We start from the raw sequence: 18,569 nt of genomic DNA on the forward strand, positions 1-18,569 counted from the left end.
CTCATCCAGTACCCCTGACGGGTCAGTTGGTATCTTGTCTAAGATGATGGTATGAATGTGAAATGGAGGAGTTAACTGGCCTCCTTCCTTTTCAAATTGCTGTCTCCTTCTTTACTTCGGGCAGTAAGAAGAGAGTACCATCATAAGCTGGAACGGACAAGGTACTGGTGAGTGAAGTAGCCATACTGTTAGGGTTAGTATCAGTAAGATACCTATCAGTAGCAGGACATTCCTCTCTTTAGCAAGGGGGAGAGGAATGATAACAAACCTACATGAGTGGATGAATTGGTTTGTTAGAAGAACAGATCTTCTTATCTTCCTCGGATGCAATGAACTATGACATGTAGAACCCAGAAATCTGACTCTATGATATTCATATATGTCTTAGATTCTGAAATACTGGTCAGTTGTTTCGTAGAATTCTGGTATTCAGAAAACTGATCAAAGGTGGCATACTCCCAGTTTGTTAATAGTACTTACTTCCCACCAAGAGTAAGTCTATCCTAATGTTAAGACTGAGCTTTTGTTTCGTATATGAACAATTGACAAATTTTTAACCAATTTGTATTTTTCATAGCTTATAAACCTGAGGTCTTAACATAGAAAAGCCCACCTCTAACCACCCCTCTATCAACTAACCTGGGTTGAAAGAATAACTAACGGGGTCACAAGTTAAAGAGGGGTATGTGGGTGACTCCACATGTCTCGTGACCAAGCACAGATGCCAGTAGTCCCTTGCGTACACAATTATTTTAAACTTTACCAGTTTCCAGCTGGCTCTGAGTATTTATCCTAATGTTAAGACCTCAGGTTTGTAAGTTATGAAAAATACAAATTGGTTAAAAATTTGTCATATTTTAGATTTAAAAAGTGCATTTTCCCTTGGTATTCTTTGATACAGTTCTCATTCCCAGCCAGTTTTAGAAAAGCATTTTCAAGTAGTTTATGAACTATGTTATTTGAATCATATGTTACACTTAGTCATTGGCTGTCCAAATTGTTCCCAGTATGAGCAGAGTCCCTGTAGTGGGGTAGTGCTGTCAGCGCACCTCAGGTGGTGTATTGTAGGCATTACTTAAGGCTCTTTGTAGCGTCCCTTTGGCCCCCAGCTGCAACCTCTATCATTCCTTTTACTGCATCTCCGTCCACATTCACTTTCTTCCATCTGACTTTTCAACCTCTCTAACAGTTGTTTCTTAGTGCAACTGAGAGGTTTTCCTCCTGTTACATCTTTCAATCCTCGTTACTGTCAATTTCCCTTTCAGCGCTGAATGGCCTCATAGGTTCCAGCGCTTGGCCTTTGGCCTAAATTCTATTCTATTCAAATGGAGCAGTTGACGACCAGATTGCAAGGTTCCTTATTTATACTGCCCAGCATGCTGTGACTCAAAGTAAACATATAGTATCTTGCCAGTTTCCCAACATTTTTTTTTAGTCATTTCACTATCCCTCTTATCATTTTAACTGCTCTATATGGTTTTGTTGTGGCAAGAGATACTTTCTTTTTGGCTACATATTGATGTTTTGTATCTTTATAGCATTTCCATTTTTGTACACCTTCCTTCTACTCTGTTCAGGAACATACACTGTGCGAAGACTTGGTCTCATTGCCATGGTTGCAATGCTGGTATGAGCTTTGTTAGTATTTCCTAGTGGATAATACGTATAAGAGAGGCCTGCTTTGCAGGTTTAATAAATAAATTTGTGGGTTTAGTTAGATTAGTTTGAAACAGTACTAATAATAAGTTAACATTGGTGTACAATATTTTCAATTTCCCAAATATTGTATAAGATTTTTTTAGGTCATGTGTTAATTTGCTACATGATTAACTCTTGTTATAAATATTTTATGCATGTTTTATCACCCCTGATATCTTCTTAGTGTAAGAGAATAGTGTATTAAGTTATAAATGCCTGTTATCAATAATTTTTTTTTATTGTCTATTGATGGCAGGGGATGCTATTACCTATTGATTGAAAAGGCTGCCAGTATCTGAAGATAGTGGATGCTGTCATTATCTGTGATGTCATAGGCTATCATAACCTGATAGATGGTCTTTTAAAGTGGAATATTGAAGGTGGAGGTTCTCCTTATCCATTGATGGAGGAGGCTGTCATATAATCAGTATTTTGTTACTTTCTTTAGGGACATGTTGAAACTGTTAAAGCCGGTTTGCTAGTAAGATTTAGGAAGGGATATATGTAGTATTTGGAAAGGGTATACAGTACATATGTATAAGTGATATGTTAATGCCTTTGCCTAATTTATTCCATGGATTTCTCATCACTATAGTGACAGATGTTAAGATTCTATATAATACTTACTTTGGCTTTTAAGCAAAATGTATTGCGGGCCACATAGACCCTATGTTTTAATTTATATTCCAGATAGAACTTATTTTTTATACTAATATCCATGGGAATTGAATTTCAGGATGAAAGTATGCAAGCCCTCCTTAGAATGTACCAAAGCCAGAAAACAACAGAAGAAGGACCAAGGGAAGATGGTGAACCGAGGCCCAGAATCTAGTAACGACTTGTGCTTAAAATATGAACACTATTTTAATTACAAGGGTTCAGCATGGCACACAAAGCCACATGCTGTGAGTAGAAGTTGAGATTTTAATTGTTGCAGTAGAAGTTGATATTTTAGTTGCTGCAATGCCCTTATGGGCTCATTTCTCACCTCCATTTTCTTTTACAAACTGGAGCAGGATGTCTGTTCATTGTCTCCGCCCTCATGTCTTATGGGTTGATGTGTATCTTTTCGTAAAGTGCTAAAGATAGCCAGTTTATTTTATATAATTACTCTTGATATGTACGTCGGATTGTCTTGATGTACAAATCTTCATTAAATTGAAATGTACTAAAGTAATATGCAGCCTCATGAATGCGCTAATTATCATTTCTCTTGTTGCAGATTTTGGCAATGAATAGAGGGGAACATCAAGGAGTCTTATCGGTAAAAATACTCATTCCAGATGAGGCATATGTCCATTTTTTTAATTTTTGCCAACAGAAATGGTTTGGCAACACTCCAGCACATTTTTACAGAACACAATTGGTCATGATGAGCGTGGAGGACAGTTGGGAGAGGCTGGGTGAGGTTTGCAAGTCATGTCATTTTTTTTATAGACCCCAGATTGCCAAGTAGATTTTACATTGGAATTAAGTAATTTACAAACGACTAAAATTCTGAAAATTTTGTGAAGCATGTAGCACCTAAAGGTCAAATTAACAGTAGTGTGAAATATGCTTTTCAATTTGCATGAGCTTAGCATAATACATGTCAATTACTGTCTCACCACCTGTGTGTATTGCAACAGGCATCATTCAAAATCATAGTGTAGGTTACTTTAATTGCAGCAGATTTTACAATTTTGCATTTCTCAAGAGACTTTTCTTTGTGCAACATTCAAATTAATTCCAGTTTTTATTATGGTTATTTTTGGATGCATGGATGTATAAAGCTTTAGTAGTATCTTCATTTCCAATTGACATCTTTTAAATGTGACTTTGATATACCGAATGACCTCATTTCTCTATATTCCTCTATATATATATCAGAACAGTTGTTACAAGGAATGCAATAGACACCTGAAGTACAATCCACTTTGAAAGAGCTCTTAACTAAAAACTATCATATTAAAATAATTAACTCACAAATTGGTGCTCTTTAATGTTGGTTGCATCACTTGCAATAATTGGTTGCAAGTTTACTTAGGGTATTAGATTGTTCAGTTCATCAATGTCACTTGAACACTAGAGGTCATTCTTAGGGGTTCAATTTACTTTTGGTTAGACTTGTACTTACTGGGTCCAGTGGTACCAGTAAGACAAGTTCCAGCTTTGGATGAGGTCTCTGACTCAGTAGGTAGATCATCTTTTTACATTACATATGGTGGACCTGATAAGTGCTGTCTTCTGCTACATTTCATGTTCCATGGAGTATTCTGTTGCACTGCATGGCTCCTAGCTGGCAGCATAAGGTCGACATAGCTGAGAATATATAAAATTAAAACCTCTGTGTTACTTTTACAAATCAAAGTCTGTCTAACCAACATAACTTCCTTTATGTGTATCATTTAGAGACCTTGGCTCAGATGTTGAAGGTTGATCCCAAGGTGTTTTTCTTATAAACATTTTAGCTTTAATGGAAGGTTTGGCTCCCCATCCTTGCTGATTTCTTGCAGCTCACAAACCCTTTGACACGAATAATGAAAGTAATTGCTTCTTGAGATTTTGAGCCTCCTCTTGCTTATGTGGTACCACTGGCTGACAGCCATTTTTCAATGTTTTGTTAACAAGAAAACCAGTAACTATAAGTAATGAATTTGTTTTAAGAGGTGTTATCCAGAAATTTATATTCCGACAGAAGTTATTTTTTCAGATACTGTGACAGATAAGAATATCAAAGAAGTTTATTAGGTTACTAAACTTTGATGAAAGATTTGGCATAAGGAAAGCATAGATTATGTCATTGAAATGCTGGTATCATTAGTTTTAATCCATTTTTCTTTCTTCAAATAGTTAAACCGTTTATGCAGAGGCAGATTCGCAGTGAATTAACTGAAAGGGCAGAAATTGCATCAGTTGAAGTATTCGCTTCGAACCTACGGAAGCTTCTCTTGACGCCTCCTGTTCGAGGAAAGACTGTGTTAGCCATTGATCCAGGTTAGTGAAATAATTAGTAATCCATGCAAATTTAATTGTTCCTTGTTTCCTTGTAGGTATATAGATTTTAGATACTTATAGACCTGACCGTCAGACCAGGTTGTGGGTTATGGCCTGTAAAAAGTGGTCACCCACCTTCATCACAATACTAGTCATTATCTTTATCATATATTTTTCATCATGATAATATTTTCTTTTTAACTAATCCTAAAACTGCAATTTTCTCAAGGATTTGCAAATGGGTGCAAGATAGGTGTTACAAATCCTGTTGGTGAGAAACTCCTCACCACAACTATATATCCATTCCGATCCAATCAACGCATGCAGGCAGAGGACTGGAGTAATGACCACAATGCCAGAACTTTAAAGGAAATTGTCCATAAGTTTGGGTATGTACATTTTTATTTTTCCTATGCTTGTGGTTGTTTTGACAGTCATTTGATTAGTGTGCCAATTACTTTCATATTTTCTGAATTACTTTCTGATCAGAAAGAAGAATGCATACTGATTGTCGGACAGATGATGCAGTATTTTTAGAAATAGGGAATTCGCAAAAATTTGTGTGAATGCATTACATTAAGAATATTTTATATTTGTTATACTTGGGATAGTTTGTCATTTGGCTTTAAGATAGTTTAAATTGAAGGAAGATATTCAAATATTTAAATGTTTGACCTTGATAGTCTCCAGAGGGGCACAAATACTGATGTCATATTGATTTAATCCCAAATTGCAATTTGGGATTGCAAAGGAGCATCAAGACTTTGTTCCTATCATTTGATCCTTAGGAAAATATATAGCCTTTTACCTAACATCTCAAAAATAGAAAATAAATATAAACACTGGAACTCTTGTCTACTTGATCTGTATTAAAGTTTCTTTTAAAAGAAAAGAATCTGTGTCCCATCAATAAATAAGAGCATTTTATTTGAATACAAAAAAATACATATATACAGTGGAGCCACCTTATTTGCGTTCTCAAGATTCGCAGACTCTGTTCGCGGATATGTCTATGGACCATATCTACCCATTATTTACTGTATTTTTCTATGAGGAATATCAACAAATTACTGTAATTTCATTTTGATTTCATGATTAAATGCACTTTTGGGATAAAACTGTTATAGAAATCAGGTATTTATAAGCATTACCAAGTAATTACATAGCTAAGAATTTCTAAGTACGTACAGGTAGCTAAAATTTGAATATCACAGTATTGATTCTTTTGTTTCGGTGTAGGTTGGTACCCTGCCCACTACCAGAGAATAGGCAAACAACTCGGCAAAGAAGCTCAATTTTACTTCTAACGGCTTCCGATGAAGGTCGTAAGCTGGTGCTTTCTATGAATTTGGATTTCGTAGTTTGCCAAGAGTTTCCAGTACCTTTGGTGAAGTACTCTGATTTTTTTGTCATAGCCATTCGACATTTATTAGCTAACCAGGCGTAATTAACAGTACTTTGATCAGTTTAGGGTTTTCAGTCTGTTATTTTGAGCTCTTATCTAGCAATATCTGACTTGAGTGATTCAAGTGTCCGTTATTGCAGCCTTTGGTTCCCATTCTGTGTGTACTAGATGTAGGGATTAAGTTTGCACTATTGGTTTAACTTTTTATGAGAGTATAGGCTGGGATGAAAGACAATGGAGGGTTCTGTCTCCTGACTGTTCAAAGTAAGGAAAAGATAGGAAGCGTAAGGCTAGTGCTAGGTATGAAAGGTCATTAGCTAGCCAGGAATCTTCCTCTGAAGTGCCTGTGATTTCTGTTTTGTCCCCCAAACCTAGTCTTTGCTCTTTTCCACCTAATCCTGTTCCCAATTCCCATGCATCCAATCCCAGTGCCATTGCCAGTCTCGATGCAAAGTTTGAATGTAAGTTTGAGCTGTTAGCTAACTCTATGGCTCAGTTAGGTGAGTCAGTGCTTATGCTTCTTGATAAAGACAAAAGTATAGTGTTAGTGGAGGAGCTGGCTGCCTGTCCCACTGATTCTCGGAGGCGAAGGTCCCTGACATACTCCCCCACACCTGGGAGAAGTCATTCCGCGGGCCCAAGAGAGGTTGGTGGGGTCTTTATGTACAATGTACAGTAACAGTATTGTGATTAGGATGGAAAAATATGCAGTACTGTATTGGTTTGATATCATACTATACTCAAATAGGCATGAAACTAGTTTAACATTGTATCTTAATAGTTTCTGTCTACTCTCGTTGAACTCTATCAACTGTAGCTTAACTTTTGATGTGAATAGTTTTTGTCAACTTTTATATGAATGATACATTGAAGGAAAAAAAATTCCTCTGCTTTTCAGGTGTGAAATGTTTGCTGTCGGAAACGGGAAAGCGTGCCGTGAAATGGAAGCATACCTGACACGCCTTATAGCCCAGAAGTGCTTTGAGCCTTACAATGTCCAGTATACCATAATCAACGAAACAGGAGTATCTCAGTACTCATGTGCTCCTGAGGCTCGCACAGAATTCCCAGATTTAGATCCAGTTCACATTAGTGCTGGTAAGTTGTAGGTTTGTGGAATGTTTGCAAATTGCTGATTTTACATAAACAGGGAAGGTTCTAAGACAATGTTTTGATTCATTCTTAAATCAAAGGGTTACAAGCCAGAGCATTTTTACTCATGCCATAAATAATTACAGTACATACTGTATTGAATTGAGTGTATGTCTTCATGGTACCAAGATAAAAAAGGGTTTATGATAGAAATAATGAATGTAAACTTAACTGTTTTTATGTTAAGCAAGAGTGGAAGTAACTTAAAAAATATAAGTTCTGTAGTCCATATTCTAATGCTCATCAGTATTGTAAAATTAATTTTTATATAAATTTCACAAAAGGATACAATTTGTTTGTGAGGATGCCCTTTAGGCTTGTGTCCATGAAATGCTCTGATTTATAAGACCTTTCTAACCCATAAAAAATCTGATGTATTGTAAATGTCTATGTGAAGCTACTGTTCCCTAAAAGTAAGATTTAAGCTTAAGATATTATTGCAAGTTGTATGGGAATAATATACCTTTACTTCCATTATAATACATACTATAACAATGAGCAGGCTATGAAGGATTAATATAGTTGAATGAGAGGAATTTTTGTTAATAAGCAAAATTAGATAGTGTAATAGCTGGTGAGACAATGGTGCCCTACATGATTCCTTTGCTAGGAATGTCTCACTCATCTTCACCAACCTCACCACTCAGATTTTTGTAAGCCTAATAAGAATTTAGTTTGAGTAAACACTGACTAAAGCTACCCAATTTTTTTAGTTTCTCTAGCGCGAAGACTTCAGGATCCTCTTCTTGAATATATCAAAGTTCATCCAATGCACATGGGTGTTGGTATGTACCAGCATGATATACCTGAAAGAATACTTCACGCGTCCTTGGATTCAGTCATGACTGAATGTGTGTCCTTTGTTGGTGTAGATATTAATTGTGCTTCAGAGTTTGCCCTGAGGTGAGTCAATTTGTTCCTCATAATTTTAGCTACAGCTTTCTTTTCAATAATATTATTTCTGAATGAAATGTACCTATTTAACAGACAGTGTGTTTATGGATATATATACAGGCAGTCTCCAGTTTACAACAGGGGTTCCATTCTTGCACCTTGTAATACATGTAAGCCGAAAATCGCCGTAAACCAAAATGTCGCGAAAATCCTAAGAAAACCTTACTTTTAATGCTTTGAGTGTATTGAAAACTTTGTAAAGGGAGTTTTTATTGCCTTTTTCATCAAAATATTGATTATTTTGCCTTTTTGGATCTGCGTTATAAGCTTTGTATCCCCAGAACATGCGTCATAAACCAGGAAAAAATTTCTAAGGAATGCGCATATTTGAAAAGCGTTGTAAACCAGGGACTGCCTGTATTCACAGCACACTATAATCATATACAGTAGTTTTCAAAAGTAGCATTTAACATATTTTAAAATGTATACAGTATGCAGTTTTATCTGAGAGGCCCAGTAGGTCTAACTGCTTTACACTGAATCTTCACAAAAATTAGGTAATTGGCTGATGTGTATTCAAGTATCAAGGGAGCATGCACAGTAGTACTGTACTCTTGTTTTCTGTCTGATAGACAGAACACTAATAAACTTGAAAACTTTATAGAGCAAAAGTAATGTATATAATATATAAAAAAGTTTATTATAGACAAAAGTAATGTATATATTGCAATACACTCCCTGAACACCTGAATTAGCCTTGGTCACTGACCAGCCTGAACTATATCCCCACATATTTACCCACTAAGTGGGTAATTTTAGCTGTCAGTGTTACCAACGCTGCAGGTAAAATCCAGTCAAATGAGTGACCTTTGTTACCGTTGGCAACCATGCTGCAAATACCGGCTGCCAGAGGCCTGTCTCCTCAATTGTTTCTTGTTCACCATGCTGTGTGGATTAGTCCCACATCAGGCGAACTTTTGGTCATTTAGCCCGACCCCATTCAAAGAGTTTTCGTATTTTGGATACAGATTACGACCTTGGACTGTTATTAACGTTTTTCTCCCGATTTGACTTTGGATAGCTACTTTGTATTCGCTATGGATAAGTTAAAAAATAAACGTCATCGCTGCCTGCAAACGCCTCTGCTCCTGCTTCATCTACAGTTCGACGATGGAGCCTTCTACTGCTGGACATGTTGGTGCTCATCGGCTCTGCACGCCCTGCAAGCGTAGGATGAGTACCCTCACACATGATCAATGTTCTCTTTGTTATTTCATGTAGGAAGGTTCAGTGTAATACCAGTCAGAGATGTTTGTCTTGGTCAGGAAACAAGGAAACATTAGAGTTAGTTATTCAAGAAATTAGTGCACAGGTTATCATCTAGTATGTTTAACCCATTTCTAGCTTGACGAATAAATAACCAAAATAGACATAGTGGAAGTAGTAGTATAGTTGATTCTAATCGTTCTTTGTTCCGATACGAATACAATAGAAATGTAACTTGTGGCAGCTGGAACCGGTCGTAAGCTTTGAACAAGGGAGTTCGGTAGTTAACTGCTTGTCCGACAGTCAGCGCACCGTGCGACTGGGAGGTGAAGAATCTCTTTGCTTTCGGCCGCCGACGGAGATAGACTTGTTGTTCGCCTCTGCCCGCTATCATCGTACGCTTTGTATCTTCTTCAGACTTGGTTTGCTTTGTGTGTATGGTAAAATACTGTAAGTACGTGTGCTTTGTATTTTATTATTGACTTTTGCTATGGATTCCCGTGAGCTGGAGACATCCCCATGCCCCGCCATCAGCCGCGGAGTTTGCCCTGGTGTGGAGGGCCGTAAATGTTGGGCCTTCCGCTCTTTTCCAGAAGTGGATTCTCATGAATTGTGTGCTCGGTGCCGAGGGCGCGAATTCTCTCGGGCCGAGCCCTGTGATTTGTGTAATTCTTGGTCGGAGAAGCAGTGGGTGCTCTATGAGGGTAGGAGGAAGCGACATAAGCCTGCCAGGGAGTCTTCGGAGGGTTCTCCGGCAACGCCCTTGGTCACAGACACGTCGTCTTCCTTCCTGCCGCCATCTCAGCTTCCGCGTATGGCTCCTTCTCCTTCGGGGGGGGGGTCTCGTTCCTTCTCTTTGCCCAATCCGTCGAGCGTAAAGGAAGGGGCGAGGTACCCCAACATTCAATTGTACTCAGGGTCTTCCGTTCCTGTCGTGCCTGGACCATCCCCTGCCGACGTCGTTCCTGCCCGTGGTGTTGCTGCCCCAGTCGCGGGTCCTTCCGGACAGGTGCAGCTGGGCTGTGTTGCTTCGGCAATAGCCCCGGCTCCATCCTGGATGGAGGACCTGACGTCTGTCCTGAGGAAGCTGACGAAGAAGAAGAGGAAGAGGAGGAAGGTGTCGTCGTCATCTTCTTCGTCTTCGCCTGCTGCCGCCTCTTCCCCTTTGACTTCCAAGGCTTCTAAGCCGAGGAAGATGAAGGCTGCCTCCTCCCCCCCCTAAGAAGTCTCCTTCGGGAACTTCTAAGGGCCCGTCTCACTCCGGTGGGACAGGAGTTTCTTCCGCTGGTCCTCCCGTCTCTCCTTCCGCAAGGAAGAAGAAGACGGGGACCAGAGGGGTACTGGCTAACACCGGTACTTCCTCACGAGGTTCGATTCCCGGCTCGGCCAACGCGGAATCAGAGGAATTTATTTCTGGTGATAGAAATTCATTTCTCAATGTAGAGTGTGGTTCGGATCCCACAATAAGCTGTAGGTCCTGTTGCTAGGTGACCAATTGGTTCCTAGCTACGTAAAAATATCTAATTCTTCAGGCCAGCCCTAGGAGAGCTGTTAATCAGCTCAGTGGTCTGGTAAAACTAAGATATACTTAACTTCCTCACCTGGTGCTAGGGGATCTGCCGCTACACCAGGTTCCGGCTCGGCCTCTCGTTCATGAGAGGTACCGAGTGTATGGTCACCTGCAGGTGACCGTACAGCCAATGCTCAGGCTTCCGAGTTCGCTCGGTGCCAGGACCGAGGCACAGAGCGGAAGACTGGCGAGAGTCACTCAGGTGACTCCCGCCAGGCCAGCGATCGCTCTCGTAGCGATCTGCAGGTAACCAGGGTTGACGCGACGGTCCCAGACCGGCCGCGGGCTGAGGCCAGGAAGAGGTCCCCTCGATCGCAGGAACCAGCTGCTGGTTCCAGCGGTTCGACACGCCGTGAGGACAGGCAATACTCCCACCGCGACAGTGGTCTCTGCAGGTCCCCTGACTGCTGCTCCCATCGGGACCAGGCGGGTAGGGGGACCAGCAGCAGCTCCTCGCACGGGACTGGAGCCGCTGTTCTCGGTCCAGCCGTGCGACCAGGCGAGCGCCTGCGGCCCCCCAAGCACACCGGTTCTACCGGTGAGCGAGGGGGGAGCATCAGGTCTTCCTCTCCGATCCCTTCAACTTCCTCGGGTTATGCCGGGAAGAGCAAGGCGATCCGGAGTGACCGTGAGGAGCTCCTTACGGTCCCACCATGACGCCCTATGAACCAGGCACGGTCTTAGGACCAACCAGGTCGTATGCACACTAGCTAGGCTAACTCCGGGGGTGTCTCTGCAGCAGCTCCTGTCGGAGAACTTGTGGTTCTTGCAGCAAGAGGCACTTGCACTGCAATCCACCGCCATGGCGGCATTCGAGGCAGTCTCCTGGTTAGACCTGTGGTCCCTCACAGTGTCTAAGGTCGCAGCCACCTTGGGAAATATTACTCCCGAGGGTGACCTGGCTTTCGGGAGGCTTTGTCAGTCTGGAGGTAGAGCCATCTACTCAGCCCACCAGACGGCAAACCTGTGGGCCAACCTGGTACTTTGGCATAGGGACACAGTCCTCACCCAAGTGACCAGGGCGGCTGGGCGTGAGGCGGCACTGGGTCTTCGCAATGGACCGGTGCGGAGTTCCTCCTCTCTTCCCAGGAGAGATGGTGGACGCTGCAGTGGAACGACAACGCACTGATGACAGTGACCGTCTAGTACACCAGACAGTCTCGAAGGCGTTTGGGCAGCCTCGAACGACTGCGGCCAAGCCCAAGAGCTTGGTCAGCGCTTCCTCTATGGCCAAGATGATTGCATCGTCGAAGCCTAAAGGAAAGACTCTGCCTTCAGCTTCTTCCAGGGGCGGTCGTCCTCAGCCCTCCTCCCAGCCCTCCTTCCCTCGAGGGGGAGCGGGGAAGAAGGCGAAGAGAGATGGGGAACGCTAGGGACGGGGTTCCCCCTCACCTGCTGCCGGAAGTGGGGGGTTGCCTGGCAAGCTTTTGGGCAACATGGCAACGCTACGGAGCGGAGACCTGGATAGTAGACGTCCTTCGGGAGGTGTATCTACTACCCTTTTGAGTCTCGGCCACCCCTCACCTCCAACCCGGTCCACCTTCAGACCTACGTACCTGGAACATCAAAGGACAGAGCCCTTCGGCAGGAAGTCCAAGCCATGCTGAGCAAGGGAGCTGTGGAGATCGTCAGGGATCGTTCACCGGGCTTCTACAGCCGTCTTTTCCTGGTGGAGAAGTCTTGGGGGGGCTGGCGCACGGTGATAGATCTCTCTCCCCTGAACCGATTCATTTGCCAGTCTCGGTTCACGATGGAGACGGCACGTTTCGTGCTCGACTCCATCAGGGAGAACAACTTCATGCTTTCAGTGGACTTGAAGGATGCATATTTCCAGATAACCGTCCATCAATCCTCCAGGAAGTACCTCCGCTTCATCCCCGACGGGACGGTGTACCAAATCAGAGCACTTTGCTTCGGTCTCTCAACCGCCCCACAGGTGTTCACGTGAGTGTTCACTCTGGTGTCTGCTTGGGCCCACTTGGTAGGGATACGTCTTCTGAGGTATCTCGGCGACTGGTTGGTCCTGGCGAGCTCCCGCACGCAGTTGCTACAGGACAGGGATCGACTTCTCGAGTTCTGCCGCAATCTGGGGATCATGGTGAACTTCGAGAAGTCTGATCTCGAGCCCAAGCAGAGGATGAAGTACCTGGGTATGCTGATCGACATGGTAGCAGGGCGAGTCTTCCCCGCAGACTTGCAGATCAACAGATTCAGGAAGGCAGCCTACCAGTTCCTGTCTCGGCAAGAACAGTCAGCTCAGCAGTGGCAAGTCGTGATCAGCCACCTGTCGTCACTCGAGAAGTTAGTCCCTCACGGGCGTCTTCACCTGCGGTCTCTTCAGTGGAGAGTAAAGGAGAGTTGGTCACAGGCAACAGACCCACCTTACTTCCCCGTGTCCCTCACGGAGGAGGTGAGGCAGCAGGACCTAGCCTGGTGTCTAGACGACAGGAACCTCTTAAGAGGAGTGCCTCTCTCTCTCTCTCTCTCTCTCTCTCTCTCTCTCTCGCAGATGTTGCTGTCTTCGGATGGGGCGCACACCTGGAGGAGTTGCTGGCTGCAGGAGTGTAGGATCGTCATGACAAGCACCTTCACATCAACATCCTAGAGCTCAAGGCAGCGTTCCTTGCTCTCCAAGAGTTCCAGGACCGCTTGATGGGACACTCAGTGGTGTTGATGTGCGACAACATCACAGTAGTGGCATACGTCAACAAACAGGGGCCTAGTGTCCCTCCCATTGCACCAGTTGACGTTGCAGGTGCACGACCCACTCGATAGAGCTGTCAGCCCGCTACATTCCAGGCAAGAGGAATGTAGTAGCAGACAAGCTCAGCCGTCGGGATCAGGTGATAGGGACCGAATGGTCTCTACACCCAGACATGGCGGAAAGGCTCTTCAACCTGTCGGGGCGTCCAGTAGTGGATCTGTTCGCCACCCGGCACAATAGAAAACTTCAGGTTTTCTTCTCGGCCATGCCGGACCCATGGGCAGCTGCAGAGGACGCTCTTCAACACCCGTGGGACAACCTCTTCACGTACGCCTTTCCCCCGTTCTGCCTGATTTGCAAGGTGATCAGCTGAGTGCTGGTCACCCCGAATCTCAGGATGATCCTAGTGGCTCCCAAATGGCCCCAGGCCATTTGGTACCCGGACCTGCTGGCTCTGCTTGCAGAAGCACCGAGAGAGATTCCCCCTTGGCACAACCTTCTCGTCCAGCCACACGTGGAACGGTACCACCAGTCAGTCCAGTCTCTACATCTTCACGGCTGGCTGTTATCCACCATCTCTTGCGAGCGAGAGGCTTTTCTCGCCGAGCAGCAACAGAGATGGCTGGGTACATCAGACAGTCCTCTGCAGCTGTTTACCAGGGAAAGTGGGCCGTCTTCTGTGGTTGGTATCGTAGACTGGGTCTATCTCCTCTCAGAGCCACTCTTCAGCAGGTAGCAGATTTCCTCGTATTTCTTCGCCGAGACAAGCTCCTCTCCATCCCCACAGTCAAAGGATACAGAGCCGCCCTGGCCCTAGTCCTGAAACTGAGGGGAGTGGATATCTCTAATTCGTTCGAGATCTCCCTGCTTATGAGGAGCTTTGAGAGGTTTTGCCCACCCAGGGAACTCAGGCCCCTGGGGTGGAACATGACTCTCGTCCTTAGGAGTTTGACTCAAAGTCCCTTCGAGCCACTCCGAGAGTCGTCAGACAGGGATCTGACCCTCAAGACCCCCTTCTTGCTGGGCCTGGCATCGGCGAAGAGAGTAGGTGAATTGCATGGTCTTTCCTTCGTCAAGCACTCCAGGGGATGGGGATCTGTGACAATCGATTTCGTCCCGAACTTCGTAGCGAAGACTCAGAATCCTTCAGTCCCTGACAACCGGTTCGAGTCTTTCACAATCCCCTCCCTAATGGACTTCACCGACAACAATGTGGATGAGATGCTGCTCTGTCCTGTGAGGGCGCTACGGCGCTATCTGAAGAGAACTCGGCACCTCAGGCCTGAGTGTCGACACCACTTTGTTAGCACCGGGGTGACCAAGAAAGAAGTATCCCAGAACACTTTATTTCTGGCTGCGTGAGGTGATCAGGAGGGCGTACGAAGCTGATGGTAGCGACGACATCCGTACCCTTCGTCCGAGAGCCCACGAAGTCATAGGTATTGGTCCTTCCCTTGCGTTCCACAAGAATTTCTCCGTGGCGCAGGTCCTGAAGGCAGGGGTCTGGTCCAACCAGACCACCTTCACCTCCTTCTACCTTCGGGATATAGCCCACAGGTCCTTGGACACTTTTTCCTTGGGACCCGTGGTGGCTGCTCAACACGTTGTAGCTTACCCAGCACCCGAGCGGACAGAACAGCATCGCATCCTTGTGTGACCTCAAGAATGGATGAGTGAATGAGTGTGACTGGCTTCTCTTCCCCATCTTTTTCTCCTCCTCTACCTGTGGGCAGAAGGATGCGGTCGTCACTACGCTGGAACAGGAAGTGATGCAGGTAAGCTACTCGACCGACCCCCATCCTATCCCTTTCATTAGGGATAGGAGCAATTATCCACCACTTCCCCCAACGGGAGGGGGCGGGAGTGGAAGCCAACAAGAGACAAACCCATGACTTCATATTGCCTCTTGCAATAGGAACAAGTTCTTGCTTGCTAGTTTTAAGAGGTATATTTTAATTTTATTACTTGGGTCCAGAGGTCTGACCATTGATCCTGCGGTACATACCCCGATCATTGGGCAGAGGTTAGGATCCATCCCTTTGTTCTTACAACCAGGGAGGGAACCAAGGTTGGACGAACACCAGTCTGTTCTTAAGACTCAGATTCCACCCACCAAGAAGTGAGTCTTCCTATTGTAAAGGACCGATGGTTTGTATTCATATCGGTACTAATAACAATTTGTCGAAAATTGTATTTTTTCTAACTATACAAACCTCTCTCTGTTTTTCCTGGGCCTAAAGCAAAGTGATTCTTCACCTCCCAGTCGCGCGGTGCGCTGACTGTCGGACAAGCAGTTAACTACCAAACTGCCTTGTTCGAAACTTATGACCGGTTCAGCTGCCGCAAGTTACATTCCTATTGTGAAGGACCTCAGGTTTGTATAGTTAGGAAAAATACAATTTTCGACATTGTTATTTTTCAGCCCCCCTGCCTGTTCCATAACCAGCCCTAACAGATGCTGGGGGTAATGGACAACCGCAAGCCTCCGAGTGGGTAGGTTCTGCCAGCCCCCCCGACACTGAGCAGGCAGTGTTGGCAGCAGATTTCCCCTTCCCTCAATGTGTAAGTTCTCAGGATGATGAAAATTTAGGTCAGATACAGACAAGTAGGGATAATAGGTTACATAGTGTTCAGGAAGAGAAGTGCAGGCTTCTTCAGGTAGGTTTTCTATTGTAGATAGTAGTTTTGTACATTCAACTTCTCTGTCAGATATATACTTAGCTATAGACTCCGTCGTCCCCGACAGAAATTCGAATTTCGCGGCACACACTACAGGTAGGTCAGGTGATCTACTGCCCTGCCGCTGGGTGGCAGGACTAGGAACCATTCCCGTTTTCTAATCAGATTTTCTCTGTTGTCGGTTCCATCAACATCGTTGTTGGTTCCTCTTGACTGAATTTTGTTTTTTATCGCAATTGTTCTTCTTGTTGGCTTATTTGGTGACGTATTTGGATCGTTGTATTGGCATACGCTATTGTGGACTGTTTTCTTGGATTTGGTTTGGATTTTGCTTTAAAATGTCTGACTCTGGAATTGTATTGAGAGTGTGTGAATGAGGGCTGTAACGTGAGGATGCCGAAGGCTTCGGTTGATCCTCTCACTGTATGTAGGCGTTGCAGGAAGTATGAATGTTCTTTTGATAACACTTGTAAAGAATGCGAGAGTTTGAGTGCAGAAGGATGGAAGACACTGACTTCTTACTTGAAGAAGTTAGAGAGAGATAGAGTGAGGAAGGCTTCCTCCAAAAGTTTAAGTAGATCTAGATCTAACGATCAAGTTTCTGATTTGGTAGCCTCTACCCCTCTTGTAGAAATTGCTCCTTCTACTTCTGTATCAGCCCCTTCCCCCTTCGCAGAACCTGCAGATTCGGCAACGGAACTTGCAGATCTGAAAGCTGCCCTTAAGAGAATGGAGCTTAAGAAGGCAGCTTTAGAAGGTAAGCTAAGTGATTATACAGTGAACAGTGCAGTGGACAGTGATGAGGAGTGTCCCCAGTGGGTAGTGGAGGGGCGTTTTTGGTCGGCTCCACAACACTCCCAGGCCTAGACCTCTTCCAAGCTCCCAGGCCCAGAGGAGAAGGAATGTCGAAAGCCTTACGGAGGTTGTGGAGGATCCCCACCGATCAGGCGTCCCTTCGGCAGGATCTGTAACGCCTCAGACTGCCAGAGATTGCTATTGCAAAAGCGTTCTTCGCGAGTGCTTCTCGTCTTCTGAGTCATCGTCGCCCAGGCGCGGGTGGAGATCTACCGATCTTTCACGCCCGTTGAAGAGGAGCTGGAAAGCGCCTGCGCTTGATTCTAGTCCGGAGCGCTTCCCAGAAGAATCGCCATCGGACAGGAAGAGAGCTAAGAGAGCCTTGCTCTCTCCCGCTGTTGACTGGGAGTCCCCTGCGCCTTACATTTCTCCTTCCCCTCCTTCTGACAAGGACAGGGATGTTTCGACTTCGAGAATCCTCCTGAACATGCAGGAACAGATCGCTTCTCTGGTTGGGGTGCTCTCCAAGGATCCTCCTCACAGGAAGGATTCTTCTCTTCCTGTCAAGAGATCCTCTCGGCATTTAGAGCTTCCTTCTGCCAAGATCCCCTCTTCAGATCCTCGATCTTTCAAGGAACATGAGGATATGTCCGAGCACCCTCATACCTCCAGACGTGTTCCGCATTCCAACAAGCGCGAGGCTCCTGTCAGGAATATGTCATCTTCCGATAGTGAGACTTCAGCCAGGCGCCAACCAGGCGTTTGTCGCCAGACAAGCGCGTTTCCTCTGCTGAACATCGTACTTCCGCTGAACCTTTGAAGAAGATTACTGTAGCTCCTTCAATTCCTGAGGATATTTCAAAGAACCCTATAGACGGCGTGCAAGAGAAGGCTTCTGTTCTTCAATCTTCAGTGGCTAGAGCTCCTCTTTCAGACAGCTCTTCTCCAGCTAGAAGCCTTTCTCCTCAAGAGAGAAGGAGATCTACAGAGGACTTATCCTCCAAACGCTGGTCTTGATCTGGAAGATGTATCGGACGACGAGGCTCCAGTTAATGAAGGTCTTTCTAATTATAAGACCTTGGCTGCTCTGTTACTCCAGGAGTTCGGGGATTCTCTTAGCTCCGCCGCTCCTCCTTCTCCTCGTTCGCTATTCTCGAGTACAAAGACCTCGAAGTCCTCTTCCTTTTTTAAAATGAAGCCTGCATATCTATGAGAGGCTCTTCAGTCTCTGGGTTCGTGGATAACCACTAAAAGAAGCGGGGAAGACAGTGTTTTGCATGCCTCCCTCCAGGCTTTCGGGGAAGAGAGGCATCTGGTACGAGACATCATCAGCGGAGACAGACTTCTCTAGTCTGGTGGATTCGTCTAGGAGACACGCCTTATCTTCTGCCAAAACGACTTGGGGGATGTCGGAACTAGACCAACTCCTC

General features: G+C 44.7%; 1 protein-coding gene across 1 annotated transcript in view; it reads left to right on the forward strand.

The window, feature by feature from the left end:
* Positions 1-18,569, forward strand: part of LOC135203078 (S1 RNA-binding domain-containing protein 1-like) — a 139,846-nt gene that overhangs the window by 61,768 nt on the left and 59,509 nt on the right. The window contains 6 exon segments of the mRNA XM_064232690.1: positions 2,435-2,603; positions 2,921-3,101; positions 4,531-4,674; positions 4,904-5,063; positions 6,978-7,177; positions 7,945-8,134. Of these exon segments, the coding sequence (XP_064088760.1) occupies positions 2,435-2,603; positions 2,921-3,101; positions 4,531-4,674; positions 4,904-5,063; positions 6,978-7,177; positions 7,945-8,134 (1,044 nt within the window).

The sequence above is a fragment of the Macrobrachium nipponense genome, chromosome 33 (genome assembly GCF_015104395.2).
Source record: "Macrobrachium nipponense isolate FS-2020 chromosome 33, ASM1510439v2, whole genome shotgun sequence".
NCBI lineage: Eukaryota > Metazoa > Arthropoda > Malacostraca > Decapoda > Palaemonidae > Macrobrachium > Macrobrachium nipponense.